Raw genomic sequence first — 15,898 nt, 5'->3', positions numbered from 1 at the left:
TCTGTTTCAATTGTCTGTTATGCCTGAAGTTTCTCATTTATGTTGTTCTTATTTTAGACTGTGTGGGACAGCGTAGTTGATGATTGGTTTTTAGAAATAATTTGAGATGAAGGATGATGTTATCTTCCTCTAGAGGTGATTTAGGCTTGTTTCTGCCTCGTGCCTGGTGGGAGGTGCTAGTGACCCAGAAACATCTCAATCCAATTTCAGGAACTGAGATTTCTTTGGACCACATGGAGAATGGGACACTGAGCTTGGGTAGCTTAACTTGTCCTTTGTCCTTATTCCTAGGATCAAGCATTTCACAGGTTTTACCAGCATCCCCTATCTTGCTGGGTCCTAGATTCTAACTTTTGCACCTGTAGCACCTTGAGGTTGTCAAACACACTATTCAGCATCTTAGCCTCTTATAAGCAGGCGAATGTTCTTGGGAAAAAGTGGCTTCAAATGCCACGGTCATGTCTGTGCATTGATGACTATACACACATGCATGCACGCACGTATATCTGCAGGATAAAATGCTATAAGTGAAATTACTATATCAAAGAGTTTGTATGTGTGTATATTTGACAGTGTATCTGTAGAATAAAATTCTTGTGATGAAACTAAATGAAAACCACCCAAATGAGAACAAACAGAGGCTATCTATCTAGAGCTTGCTGTAGCAAAGGAGTCAGCTGCCATCACTTGCATTGGCAGGAAATCAAAGGCAGGCCTGGGCGTGGGAAACCTTTATAATGAAAATAAGGGAGGGCTCCAGGCATTTTCTGATTGGAGATTGTTGACTCGGGAAGCTGGAGGCCAGCTAAGAGAAGCAGGGCATTTTATGTGATTGATTTGGAGAGCATATTTGGCTTTCTCTGGTTAGTCCTGACTTGGAAGCGAAGGGCAAAAATAGGGAGGCTGGCATTTGTTGACCAAATCCTGACAATTCTGGGCCAACTGACCCAGAGGCTGTGTTTTAGTTTCCTGGACTAATTGCTGTAGAGTTTGTGGTTTGGTTTTCTGGGATGGTTGCTGCAGAGTTTGTGGCTTGGCTTCCTGAGCTTATGTGGGTCTGGCCATTATCCATTTATATAGTCAGCCTTTCATCCTAAAAGTGATATTGCTGTACCAAAGAATATATACATTTAACATTTTGCCTATTAACTTCCATAGAAGTTGTATCAATTTATACATCTATTAGTAATGCATGAGAATCTGCTCCAACACAGCAGGCTATTAATCTTTTGAACTTTACTCACCTAATAGATGAAAATTTGTCACATTGTGTTTATTATTTGCATAAGACTGAATATTTCATATATTTAGGAGTCATTTGTGGGTTTTTTTTTTCTGTGAAACATCTTTTCCCATATTTGGCCCATTTTTCTAGTAAATTGTTAGTCTGTTTTTTCATTGACTTGTGGACACTCATTATATATACAGGGTATTGTCTTCTTGAATGTTAAGTGAGTTGTAAATATCTTTCCCACCTTATCTTTTGACCTTGTTTTTGACTATTTTTACATAGTCAAATGTATCAGTTTTTATACTTAATGAGTTCTAGGTTTGTGTCTAAGAAGGTCTTATCTACTCTGAGATTTAAAAAAAAAAACCATGTCAAGTACTTTCATTTATTTATTTATTAAGATAAACACAATCAGGGGATAATACTTATTAATTAACTATGTCTTACTGTTTACAAAGAGGCTAATAAACAACAAAAGTATAACTGATCCTAAAATCCTCAGTGAGACTGAAGCTTCCCATCTTTAGAATTCCAAAGTGTTCTCCCAGCGGGGAGGCAGTGGCTGTGGCATGTGGGTTTGCAAGTGTGACACCTGAAAACTACAGGAGTCAGAGTCCAAACGTTTCCACAAAGCAAAAGACGCTGGTCTCCTTTGGAAGTCCCACCACTGCCCTTGTATTCCTCCCCTCAAATTCCATCTCCAAGGCAAGGCCTCAGTTTATCGTCGGGAGAATCTCTTCTTGAAATCTTTGATTGTCTTGGCCATCAATGGGGCAATTTTCTTCCCAGGTTTCCTGCTGCTGACCACCTGCACCAGCTGGGCACTGGTGGTGCCTGGGCAGTCAGAGCCCAGCTTCTCAGAGATGAGGTTAATGCTGTTGCTGCTGGCACTGCGGGAGGGCGCAGGGCTGCTTCCTGTGGTGTCTGGGGCTGGCTTGATCAAGGCTTTTTCCCAGACAGCTGCTCCTCCTGTTCCAAACTTCTGCCTCCTTGGAACGCCAGAAGGCGGCTTGGCCACAGAGTTGAAAAGGACCATCTTTGTTTGTCGGCCTTTGGGCATATCAGCCTGTGCAGACCGGATGTTCACTGTCAGTTCTCGTAGCCGCTGCTCTCTGGCATCCTGAAGCCGCAGGTACATCTCCCGCCAGGACTCATGCTCTTCCTGCCTTTCTTTCTTGAAGGTTTGGCGACAATGAATTTTCCATAATTCATCTGTTTCTTCAACTAGTACGTGATTGTATTTCTCTATGCGATACAGCTGATCAGGGGTACAACTCTCCAAAACGGGTTCAAGAACGGAATACGGGACTCCTCCCACTTCAAAGATTGAGTCGAGGTTGTTTTTGAGTACCCGGATGCACTGCTGGCGCAAGGTCATCATTTTGGCGAGAGACGCACACTTGGAACCAGAAAACACCTGCGTCTTGGAATTCGTTCTGCGGCCAGTAAAACCGGCTTCTTCCTCTTCCTTGGGGGAAGACAGTGCTTTTGGCTTTGGCTGGAAGGAGGGCATCCATTCAAAGGCAGGAAGCGCACGGCAACTGGCCTGGATGCTGGGCAATGGGAGGTCTGGCAACACTGGAAACGCATCAGTGGGGACCTTCTTCAGCTCTGCCCCGTCAGCTCCAGGCGGCTGCAGCTTCTCTGAGTTTTCATTCACCTTAGGTAATTCCTGAACTGAGTTCAAGTTTTCACTAGTGCTTTTAGAATCCTTCTTTTCAGGTCCCTTTTCTTTAAGACCAGTGGCTGAAGTTTTCATAGTCTTTTTCTTTTTCTTTGGGGGCTGATCGTAGTTGAGGTATGACTCAAAAGACCCGGTGGGCGGCTGGAATTCATCATCCATATCTGCCTCCTCAACTTCAGGGGGGGAGCCCACCGGCTTTCTATCCAAATGAGGCGTTTTGACTTTCCCATCTTGAGTCTTTAGGTTGCTAGAAACTTTCTCTTTTACCTTGGGCAACAGGCCTCCTGGCCCCTTTCCCACGTCTAAGGTGTCTAGACTTGGCTTGTTTTGGTCCGATTTGGGTTTCTCTGAGTCCCCGCGCTTTCGCTTTTTGAGGTGGTGGTCTGAAGCCACCTCGGAGGCGGGTGAGAACTTCCGGACACGGCGGCCCTCTCTCCCCTTCTCTTTCTCGAGGCCACTAGAGGGCGGCTTCTCCTTTGCGCTCTCCCGGAAGAGAGGCCTTGGGCTGTCCTCTCTGGGGAAGGCCTGCTGTGATTTCCGACTGATCAAAGCCGAGGACTTCTGTCCCTTGGCACCCACTGGGCGTTTGTCCTGGTGGGAAGATTGGTGCCCCTTGCTTTGACTCACAGCCGCTTCCCCCTGGGGTGCACCCGGGTGCCGTTCTTGGCTGAGTCGCCGTCTGTCCTGAGAGGCATCAGAGTGGCCTTCTCCAGGCCTCTGGCGTGCAACGTGGCCCTCGGCCGGGCGTCCGCGATGGTCCCTGGACGTCTGATGAGGACCGGCAGCCGATGGAGGAGACTGGCCATAACCAGAAAATTCCTGCTCCGAAGAATAAACTGGAGAAACTCTGTGGCACTTCTTTGTCTCCTCTGCCCTCTCACGACTGTGGGACTCTTGGTGGGGCCTCTCGAGCTCTGGGGGGTTTCTGTGTTTTCTCCGTCTGTGCTCAGAGCCGTCCGATGGGCCGCTGGAGGCTTTGCCGTGTGCTTGGTGGTCTCCTGGCATTTCCGCCCCCTTCTGAAGGGCGTCCCTGGGGCGCTTTCGGGGACCGCTCTTCTCCAAGACCCTTTCATCGGGCTCAGCGTTTCCTGCCACAGGAACCAGCTTCTTCCACTGGGCCACCAAGTCCCTGGCAAGGCTTCCGACCTGCTCGAGTTTGCACAGGCGGTTGACTGTCTTGCCGACCCCGGTGTCGGCGAGAATGGCTACGGAGATAGGCATGGCGGAGAGTCTCTTCAGGTCTCTCCGCAACCGCTCCGGGTCGGGGCTGGTGGCCAGGCGCGCCTGCAGCTCCGCCACCACCTGACGCACCGACCCCGCCGCCATCGCCCGGGCTGGCTCGCGTCGTGGCCCCGTGCGTCCCGGTGGAGACCCAGGTGCCTCTGGCCCCTCGCGGGCGGGAACGGGGGCACGCGACTGGGCACGCCCGGAGCCCGCTTCTGGTCCTCGGCGTGCAGGCCACGGGGTGCAACGACCTCTCCTGCGAGCAGTCCAAGATGGAATGAAGCTCCAGCGCCGGAGCCTGGCCTTATAAGCACTCCTCCCTCCCCCCCCCCCCCCCCCCCGTGCCCCCCCCCCCCCCCCCCCGGTGGCTGCGAGCCACTCGCTGATTAGATTAACTCCAGTCGGTGGTCCGTGGGTCACCCTGCCCTGCTCCAGTCCCGAGAGTCTGCGGGAATCGATCAGCAGGGACCTAGCGCCGTGTGCCTGCTGTCGACCAACGAAATGAGTTGTATTGCCCCCATTTTACAGATGAGGAAACGGAAGTTTAGGGAAATCCAATTAACTTGCACTTGGTCACGTAACAGGAAGAGGTGAAGCTGGAATTTGAATCTAAGTAGTTTAGGTCCAGTGTAAGCACACCCCTCTGAAGAGGTTGAGGAATTGAGGCCTAGAGAGAGAAATGGATTTGTGTAGAGTCAAACAGCTCAGCCCTATGAGGGCATAATAGTCCCTGCATCTTGTTTGTCCCCAAAGCAGTGTCTGACATAGGCATCAAATAAATTCTTCTTGAATGAATGAATGGGTGTTTGCTCTGATCACCTGAACTTCAGCAGTAGGGCCTGAGTCAGATTAGCCCAAGGCACCCCAAGAATTCGCGAGGGCCCTTGCTCTTATCCTAGGAGGACTTAATTTTATTATTACTATTATTACTGCTAAAAATATCAACTTAATAGTCTCAACTTAAAATGTCAGCATTATTACACCTCGCTTGATTAGATTAGATCTGATTAGATTAGTGCCACATCTAGGGGAATGCACCTGGCCTGACCTTTTGCCTAAATCAGGAAAGTCTAGCGGTTGCTCTTCCTTTATTTAAATTTTTTGATCTTTTGAACAGTTCTATAGGTATACATTATGAGGAATTGTTCAACTTTTCCCTCAAATTTTTCCACTTGTCTTAAAATTTTTTATTGAGTAGTCTATATTTTCCCTCTCATCATAGGTTACAAAGATACCTCAAGTCTTAGAATTTATTAGATCTAAGAATTCCTGACAGTTATTATTGTTTTCAATATGCTCAATATATAAATTGGCAGTTCTAATCTCGCATGATTACTTGCATAATCACAAAATCAAGTTTAAAGGAATGATAGATAACAAATAGAGTAAATAAAATAAAAACGTTACATTCCCACAACCCACTAAGGTGTTAACCTTAGTGTGTATCTATGTATCCATATATCCTTTCAGATCCTTTCCTCTGTGTGTATATACACATACGTGCATGTACATGTATGTTTTACCAGGATGAAGTTACATAAATCCTGTTCTTTAACCGACGAGGCTCTAAGCAGGGTTCAATCCAGGATCACGCATTGTATCTGCTTGTTGTATCCCTTAAGTCTCTTTGAATTAGCACAGCTTCCCCGACACCCTACCTTCTCTATTTTTATTTTATTTTACTTTTTATTTTTAATGACACTGACTTGTTCAAGAAGCCAATTGTTCTGCAGAACATCTCCCCTCCTAGATTTGTCTGATGGCTTCCTTGAGGTTTCACCTGCTGCTCTATCCCTGGTGAACTGAAGTCGCTTCTGACGGCTCGCTGGGTTTCAGTTAAACTCGTTCGCTTACCTCCTGGGTGATACTAAGAACTTCACACTGTGTACGCCATGCGTCTGTGATAGTGCCTTACCATGATGGCAGTCTGATCTCTCCATCCTGCAGCTCTGTTGCAACTAGAAAGTAGCTGGTGTGAGCGTGGGCTTTTGAAAAGAACATCAGTATCATAATTCCATCATCTCGTTCAGTGTTTAAAAACAATGGTGTGCTGTGGAAATTCCCCTGTGTTTCAGTAGACTGTATACCTCTCTGAAATCCCAAATTCTATAACCAGTTCATACTCAGGATTAGCAACAAATGCTCCTCTTCATGCAACACTGTTCCTGAGCATAGTTCACCAGTTCTGACTTTGTATTAAATACAATAAATGCCTTTCCCGGGTCTGTAGACACTCCTTTGGCCAGTTCTAGTGCTTTGTCAAGTTGTACAGCATTTGAAACTTAGGAAGTTTCCTGGTAGAAGCAGGAGGTAATCAGGAAACAAACAAAAAACATATTAGAACCTTTGGGAACATATATTCAAGCTTTTAAGTGAATATTAGATGCAGGGACTGTAAAATAGAACTATACTAAAAACATTTGAAAGAAGAAATGTGTCCTTTTTAACTGTTTGTTTTTGAGATGGAAAACTTAATGCAAAATTTGTATCTTATTACAGAAATTGAAACGAGCTCATGCAAATTAATCTCCATTGTACCCGTAAAAAAGAAATTAAAAGCACTGATGTCGCATGTGGTATATACAGTAACATTTCCTAAATATCTTCTGGGTCTAAAACTAGGAATGATACTCAATGCTTCCTTTTCCTCAGGCTACAGTATCATAGGATTCAATTTTGAATCTGATAGTGGAGGCGTTTCTGTAGCACAATAGCCCACAGAGGAAATGGAGGAAGAAGAAAACAGCCAGATTACTGAAGCAGAGACAAACGAGACATTTCGGTTAGATGTTCATTTCTGGGGCTTCTTTCTTTGGTAGACAGAAATTAATTGAGCATCTAATTGTGTCCATTTCAGGGGCACACCATCTTTTACGGTTGAAATTGACCATTTGTTGATGGCCCATCCTTAGTTTTTTAATTCGGAGGACAATTTTCTAAGCTCATTTGAATGGCATGAGTAGAAATATATTACAGATCTAGCAAACTGTACACTTTTAATTAGCAGATTTATAAGACCCCATTCTGTGTTTCAAGTAACAGCACACCTTAAATATTTAACACTAGGTATTGAAATAGTGTTTTCTTATCCCTCTCTTCTATGCTTGTTAAATTTTGTATTTCCATCAAACTTATCTCAAAGAAAAAGCCGCATTATTATTTCAAGACGTGGAGACCTCAGGTACAAGCCGTTTCACAATCCGCATAGTAAGAAAGCCACTTTTGAAGCTGCCTCATTACCAGACGGGATTCTGAATCACTGAACCAAAGGGCGTCCCTCAACCGCCAGCATCTGCCGTAGAGATCAGGACTGTTTGCCAGACTTTCTGATTCCAGCCAAAAACCCTGGACATACTCTTGACTGGGGTTGGGACAGCTACCATTTTCCTGGAATGTAATGAAAACGTCTGATTTATCAGCCAAAGCCTCGGATAGGTTATTTATATTCTTTGAAGAATATGTCTGCCTTGCTCTGATCAGCTTAGGATCTGCAGGTCCCTCCGTCCCGAGAGTCGAGCTTGGCCTCCCTTTTCATCCTGATCTACAGCGAGTTCACTAGGTCAGGGGTTCGCTCTTTAAACAACTCTCCACGATTCTGAAAGGAATTTGAGGGAAATAATTCTAACAAATCCTCCAGCTCGAGTTTTGTTAGGGCAGCCGTGAAACTAAGGCCCTGCCTGCAGATAGTGGACAATCAGACTCCTAAGTTTCTCTGCCTCTGTGTATACACATGTGAAAGGAAGGAGGTTGGGGTTGGGGACACGGGGGTGGGAAGTGAGGTGTGGAGGAGGAGAGGCCGTTGAGTGACTTTGTATGGATCTTTCCCTCCTGGTGAATGAGGACACCTGAGGCCAGCATCAGTGTCGGGACTCCTGCCTCCACCCCACAGCTACTGAAGCTGGGGCAGGGAACTCCCATGTCCCAGTGGCTCATCTACCAAGGCCATGACGTAATTCCTTGGCCTGGAAATTTTCTGATCTGTGAACAGTTGAACCCAAGCCAAAGTGTTTGTTCGCTTTTCACTTGCCAAAGTATTAAATTGAAACAATACAGAAGTGCCTGGATTAAAACTTAAACTGCTGTCCCCCCATCCCATTCCTCTCCCCAAAGGTAACTACATATCTAGGTTTTTGTTTTGTTTTTTTTCAGATTGGCACCTGAGCTAACATCTGTTGCCAATCTTTTTTTTTTTTCTTCTTCTTCTCCCCAAAGTCCCCCAGTAGATAGTTCTATATTCTAGTTGTAGGACCTTCTGGCTATGCTATCATATCTAGGTTTTTATTCCTTCCTTTTTCTATGTGTGAGAGAGTGTGGATGTGCATTTCTGTGATTTTTTTTTTTTTTTGAGGAAGATTAGCCCTGAGCTAACTGCTGCCAATCCTCCTCTTTTCGCAGAGGAAGACTGGCCCTGAGCTAACATCCGTGCCCATCTTCCTCTATTTTATACGTGGGACGCCTACCACAGCATGGCGTGCCAAGCGGTGCCACGTCCGCACCCAGGATCCGAACTGGCGAACTCCTGGCCGCTGAAGCGGAACGTGCAAACTTAACTGCTGTGTCACCGGGCTGGCCCCTATTTCTGTGATTTTTCACTTTACAATATGTTTTAGAATTAGGTGGATCTGCGTATGCTTATATAGCAAGACTTTCAAGATATATTATTAAGTGGAAAAAAAGCAAGATATGCAGCAATATATACAAAATGATTCCATTTCTGTAAATTTAAAAAAGTTTGTGCATATATATGTTGAGATATTAATAAACCCCTTCCAGAGCTATTACACAAGAAATTAACAATAATTAAAGGGGAAAAAGAGAAACGTTTCCTTTTAAACTTTTTGTACTAAGTGAAGTTTTTCTTTGTCAAATTTAAGTATTACTTTTAATTCTAACTTTCTTTCCCTAATTCACATAATATTTGGGAGTGCACAGTGAGTGGGTGGAGAGAAAACATGATGTCCTCAAAATCTTTCCTCCTTGGTACATATCCATCCACCTCATTCTTTTTTTTTTCTCCCCAAAGCCCCAGGACGTAGTTGTATATCCTAGCTGTAGGTCATTCTAGTTCTTCCATGTGGGATGCTGCCGCAGCATGGCCTGATGAGCTGTGCGTAAGTCTGTGTGCAGGATCTGAACCAGCAAACCCCAGGCCACCGATGTGGAGCATGTGAACTTAACTACTTGGCCACTGGGCTAGCCCCACACCTCATTCTTTTTATTGGTGCATAGTGCTCCATAGTAAGGCTGTACCATGATTTATTTAACCACTAATGGACATTTAGATTATTTCTAATTTTTTGCGACTACAAATAATTCTGTGTTAAACATCATTGAACATTAATCATTATGCATATGTGGAGTATTTCTATAATATAGTGTAATTGATCTTCTGTAGTATAAATGGCCAGGAGTGAAATTGCTGGGTCAGTGGGTATGTGCATTTTTCATTTTGATAAATTTTGTCAATTTGCTCTATAAAAGGGTTGTATTAATTTACGTTTCCACAAATTAGATCTGAGTGCATATTCTTTTTTTTTTTTTTTTAAAGATTTTATTTTTTCCTTTTTCTCCCCAAAGCACCCCGGTACTTAGTTGTATATTCTTCGTTGTGGGTCCTTCTAGTTGTGGCATGTGAGACGCTGCCTCAGCGTGGTCTGATGAGCAGTGCCATGTCCGCGCCCAGGATTCGAACCAATGAAACACTGGGCCGCCTGCAGCGGAGCGCGCGAACTTAACCACTCAGCCACGGGGCCAGCCCCCTGAGTGCATATTCTTTCACACCTTGCCAACTCTTGATAATATCTGGATAAAATTTTAAAAATTTCTGCATTTAAAAAATTTGAGAGGCAGTGCAGCAGTTAAGTTTGCACATTCTGCTTCAGTGGCCTGGGTTCACTGGTTTGGCTCCCAGGTGTGGACATGGCACTGCTTGTCAAGCCATGCTGTGGTAGGCGTCTCACATATAAAGTAGAGGAAGATGGGCACGGATGGTAGCTCAGGGCCAGCCATCCTCAGCAAAAAGAGGAGGATGGGCAGTAGATGTTAGCTCAGGGCTAATCTTCTTCAAGAAAAAAAAAATTGAGATTCTCATCGAAAGAAGCTTATTTTTGTCCAAATGACCTGAAGAAATATTAACAAAACTTAAGGTGATTTCTTCAACTTTTATGTGCATTTGCAAATTATGATAAAACCAAAAAGAAAAAATATAAAGGGAAATAAATGTCTACCTAGATAGTTTTGTGTTTTCTTTTCTGTCTGGCGAGTCTATCCTGTAGTCACATTGACTCACCAAGCTTGTTATAGCTGATCCAATAGAGCAAGTAAAGAAGCGTCATTGCCACATCCCAAGACGTGACCAGGCTCTGCTATCAGGATGGTGAACAGGCTTCACCGTGCTGTGGATGATATGCAGCTCTTTCCCCCACACCATTTCCGGTTTAAATAATCAAAATATTGCGTGGAATTATTTCTATTTTCAGTCAGACCATTTATTTTACATATCAGGTCAAAAAAAATTACGCAAATTGTTTACATTCATTTTAGCCTTCTTTTCTCTACCTTTCCCCATGTTTTGCATTTTAAAACAGACTTATTGAGATATAATTTGCATACCATGCAACTCACCAATTTCAAATGTGCATTTAAAATTCAATGGCTCTTAATATATTTGCAGAGTTCTGCAACCATCACCTTGATAAATTTAGAACATTTTCATTACCCCCAAAAGAAACTCTGGATCCATTAACTGTCACCTCCCCCATCCTCCCCAGCCCTCTCTTCCTCCTCCCCTCCCCTTTTTTTGTTTTTAAAGATTTTTTATTTTTCCTTTTTCTCCCAAAGCCCCCTGGTACATAGTTGTGTATTTTTCGTTGTGGGTCCTTCTAGTTGTGGTACGTTGGATGCCGCCTCAGCATGGCTTGATAAGCGGTGCCATGTCCGCACCCAGGATTTGAGCTGGCGAAACCCTGGGCTGCTGAAGCAGAGCGCACGAACTTAACTACTCAGCCACAGGGCCGGCCCTCCCTCCCCTTTTTAAGACATCTCTCCCAAGATGTTTTTCTATTTCTCTAATGAGTTTTCTGGATTTACCCAGACCCTCATCTTTAGGAAATTCAGAACTATCAGTCAAACCCAGTGTAGTGGGCGTGGTACTGAGGAACATAAGCAAAACACCCCTTGGTTATTTTTCTTCAGTATCCTAGTCATGAGAGAATATTTGCATCAGTGCATGTTTAGATTAGGAAGAAGCACATGTTTCCAGAGTGAAGGATGGAGAGACTCTGAAATACAAGATCAAAGCAACTAACAGCTGTTGGGCACCACCAAACACTGCCCCTGATATTGGCACAGCACCCCACAGTTTGCAAAGCACTGCCCAGTTGGGAATGGCACCAGTCAGTGTCCAGTGCTGTCCCTCTGAGAATGTACATGGCTTTCATAGCTCTTTAATTCAAATCCTTTTGTTCTCAAAGAACTTTATGTACCAATGAGATGGATTAGCTTCATTTACAGCAGGTCTGTGACTATTCAGAAATTAAAAAGCATAATCTCCTATGAGACACACCACTCCTGCTGCAGCAGGGTGAGTAAATTCTTGAAGGAGGTCTAGCCAGTAATTGCTTTGAAATGGCCACTAAAACTGTGGGATATTAGGTTTGAGGGATCATAAGAGACACCACTCACTTGTTACTATGTGAGGTCGGCTAAGGAAGACTGGCTGGGAACCACAGTTGTTAGATTTGGCAGATTTGGCGCACAGTTTTGGCAAATTACAAGAGGAGCTTCTCTGGCCTGGAGTGAATGTGTGGGGGGTGGGGGTGGAGATTGACGAGGAGGGGTCAAATCAGGGGAGGAGTGGGACGAGCATTGGCCTGGGAGCCAGGAGACCTGGCTTCTGCTCCCGACTCTTTGCAGACTTTTGAGCAAATCTCTTAATTCTTCTGGATCTCAGATTCCTGAGATGCAATGATCTCCAGGTACCTTCTAGCCTCCTAATATTCTGAGTCAAAATCCCAAGCATGAGTTTGAGAATTTGTACGTTTAGAAACATATCCCATAAATTTCATTACTGCTTGTTTAATATGCGGTTATATTTTTATTTTGCAAACTTGATTTGGATGGAGTTTTGTGATGATTGTCGTCATTATTATGCAAATGATCATTTGGAACTACCTGAATTCATGACGTGCTTCCTCCTCCTAATACACTAGATGGCACTATAGGCGAGGCAAATCAAGTTAGAACAGGGAGAAACTGACTACATTGCTAATTTTGGTAATCAGAAAGACTTCAGTCTTCTCCAAGAGTTGCTGTTGTCAACATCTCCAGAAAGATGAGTGAAAACTGCCAGTGTCAGACATCAGGATAATGTCATTTTGTATAGTAGCTTTCAAACTTTGTTATTGTCACCAACTTGTAAGACATCTTAGACTGAGATCCAGTATACACACACACACACACACACACACACACACACACGCAAATGCAACTAAATTTCACGAAGCAATACTAAACCTTCTTACCTGTTACGCATTTTGTGATAATTCTACTGCATTAAACTGTACTGCTTGTAACCTAAGTTGATTTCACGACCTGCAGTTTGAAAAAAAACAACTATCTAGTGAACCTATCAAGATATATCAGTCTCTACTTAGCACTTGGCACCATGGCAGGTACTCTGGGCGACTTAAAGAAGTATTTAATGATACTTCCATCTTCTGGGAAAGAGAAGAGTTACTTTGCAAGACATTCGAGAGCGGCCTGTAAGACACTGTGAAATTATGCCCACGGACTAGAAAGCAGTGGAAGCAGATGATTAAAGTAGAGATTGTATGGAACAGCTGGATCATATGGAAGCCTTTGCTCTGATGTGAACTTTTGTTGGGGAAATTACACAGTGTGGAACAAAAGTAGTCACAAAAAATAAAGCATATTCTATTAATATAGAATTCAAAAATGTGAAAACTAAACAATATGTTTTAAAGGAGGCATACACAGTTGGTAAAACCATAAGAAAAAGGGAATGATTAGTATAAAAGTGAGAATGGCAGTTCCTTCTGGTGGGAGGGAGAGAAACCTCTGAGAGGAGCATGTGAGGGAATTTTGAAGATACTGAAGGTGCTTGGGGTCTTTCCCAGGGTGGTGTTTGTTTTTATTATTATTATTATTAAAAATGAATGGATGTTTTATACACTCTTCTATATGAATTATATGTTCATAATAACAAATACGAAATAGCAAAGAAGATTACTGTAATTGCCTTCTCGATCTTTATTTCTTCTTGGTAATTCGCTTTCTGGCGTGGTAACCCTCCCTAACTAAAGGGGTGTCATCAAAGACAGAGGGAGAAATGTACCCTGTGTCATTTTTTCAGAATGGGCTGTTATACATTTTAAAGCTCTCCTGATGTTGTCAGATCTGTCCGTGAGGATGAATTTCGATTTTAGAAATAGTCATATCTGCTAATAAAGTGTGTTCTTAAATTGGATGAGGCATAACTTCAAATAACAGGACTATCCAAAAACAGAGAGTTGATGAAGTTTTTGTACATTATCTGCGGTCATTAATTAATGAAGTTATGTTTTAAAAAACTTTTAATTACTTGGAAAAATACTTACAAAGTGTTTTTAAGAAAAAGAACACAGGTTATCAAAACACATGGGAAGCTTATTTAGTAAGAAGACGGAAGGAATGTGACCAAAATGTTTCGTTTTTTTCTTATGTCTCTGTGCATTGTCCTAGTTTTCTACAGTGGCCACATACTATTTTTGTAAATGTGGCCTGGAGGAAGACTGTGGTTATTAATCTACACTGAAGACAATTTTTTTCTCAAAGATTGGCCCTGAGCTAGTATCTGTTGCTGATCTTTCTTTTTCTACTTCTCCTTCTCCCCAAAGCCCCCCAGTACATAGTTGTATATTCTAGTTGTGGCATGTGGGGCGCTGCCTCAGCATGGCCTGAGGAGCGGTGCTAGGTCCACGCCCAGGATTCAAAGTGGTGAAGCCCTGGGCCACCAAAGTGGAGCACGTGGACTTAACCGCTTGGCCACTGGACTGGCCCAATGAAGACAATTTTAAATGTTTTGAGTGATGGAATAAAAGCATGGCCTGCCAACATGACTGCTTTGAAGAGTGACTCCATTTAAATACATCGGGTCTGACATATTTGTTTAACAATCGGTCACTACTTTAAAAAAATTAGACATTATTTTTTAGAGCAGTTTTAGGTTCGCAGCAAAGTTGAGTGGAAAAGACAGAGAATTCCCATATTTCCTCTGCCCGTACTCGTGCACAAGCTCCTCCACTATCAATATCCCACATCGGATGAACCTCATTGACACATCATTATCACCCAAAGTCTATAGTTTCCATTAGAGTTCACTTTTGGTGGTGTACATTCTATGGATTTGACAAATGTATAATGATGTGTATCCACCATTATAATATCATGCAGAAGAGTTTCACTGCCCTAAAAATCTTCTGGCTCTGCTTCCCTCCCTCTCCTCTAACCCCTGGCCACAACTCATCTTTTTATTGTCTTCACAGTTTTGCCTTTTCCAGAATGTCATATAGTTGGAATCAGACAGTATGTAGCCTTTTCCAGAATGTCATATAGTTGGAATCAGACAGTATATAACCTTTTCAGACTGGCTTCTTTCACCTAGTAATATGCATCTAAGTTTCCCCCAAGTGTTTTCATGGCTTGATGTGTAGACATAAATTTTCAACTCTTTTGGGTAAATACTGAGGAGCATGACTGTTGGGTCCTATGGCAAGAGTATGTTTACTTTTGCAAAAAATCACCAAACTGTCTTCCAAAGTGGTTGTACCATTTTGCATCCTCACTAGCAATTAACGTCGTTAGTGTTTTGGATTTTCACCATTCCAACAGGTGTGTAGTGATATCTTGTTGTTTTAATTTGCCATATCCTGATGACATATGATGTTAAGTATCTTTTCATATGTTTATTGTCATCTGTATATTTTCTTTTGTGAAGTGTCTGTTCATGTCTTTTGCCACTTTTAATTGGATTATTCGCTTTTTATTGTTGAATCTTAAGAGCTCTTTGTATATTTTGGACAACAGCCCTTTATCAGATGTGTCTTGTAAATATTCTCTCCTAGTCTAAGTCAGTAGTGTTTATGTTACATATTCTATTGCTTTGAAGATTGTAATTTTCCTTCAATCTCCTTTTCTGTTGGACTTCTGAGAACACTGATTTTTATTTATTTTAGACTAAATTCAAAGCAAAACTTTTAACTAACAGCATCAATAAAACAACAAATGTGTGTAAAGCTGTGTAATAAATAAAATGCAAATTCATTTTTAAAAACAATAACTACCTTTTGAATGGCAGAAAACAACATAAGTTTCGGTTGAATAAGTGATACTTTGTTTTACTTGCCGTGTTTTCTAGCAATCTGAGTAAAAGCTTATCACCTTAAGCATCAACATTTTATTTGAATTGTTTTGGATGGATATCTTTATAAAATAGGTTTAGAGTGTTTTACATGCCTCCTTAAACAGCAAATATTGAACGTAATTGAACCTCTTCATTATGACTTTGAAGTGAGAGAATAGTGCATTCAAAAAACAAGAAGCAAACGATGTGAAAAAGGAACAATCAGAGAATAAGAACAAACTCTTGGAAATTAAAAATACGGTAGTCTAACTAAATTCTGTAGAATGGTTCAAAGACAAGGTGAAGGAAATTGCCCAAAAAAATAGAAAAAAGAAACAACGAAATGGGACACTATAGG

General features: G+C 42.6%; 2 protein-coding genes across 3 annotated transcripts in view; one reads left to right on the top strand and one right to left on the bottom strand.

The window, feature by feature from the left end:
• KATNAL2 (katanin catalytic subunit A1 like 2) overlaps positions 1 to 15,898 on the top strand; it is a 78,894-nt gene that overhangs the window by 14,149 nt on the left and 48,847 nt on the right. The gene's annotated exons all lie outside the window — the stretch shown is intronic.
• Positions 1,950 to 4,241, bottom strand: ELOA2 (elongin A2). Its single transcript, XM_046672055.1, has one exon. It carries the CDS (start codon positions 4,239 to 4,241, stop codon positions 1,950 to 1,952), a length of 2,292 nt encoding a protein of 763 aa, XP_046528011.1.

Source organism: Equus quagga, chromosome 9 (assembly GCF_021613505.1).
Source record: "Equus quagga isolate Etosha38 chromosome 9, UCLA_HA_Equagga_1.0, whole genome shotgun sequence".
Taxonomy (NCBI): domain Eukaryota; kingdom Metazoa; phylum Chordata; class Mammalia; order Perissodactyla; family Equidae; genus Equus; species Equus quagga.
The sequence above is the reverse complement of the archived record's forward strand: the minus strand, read 5'-3'. Positions and strand labels throughout refer to the sequence as shown.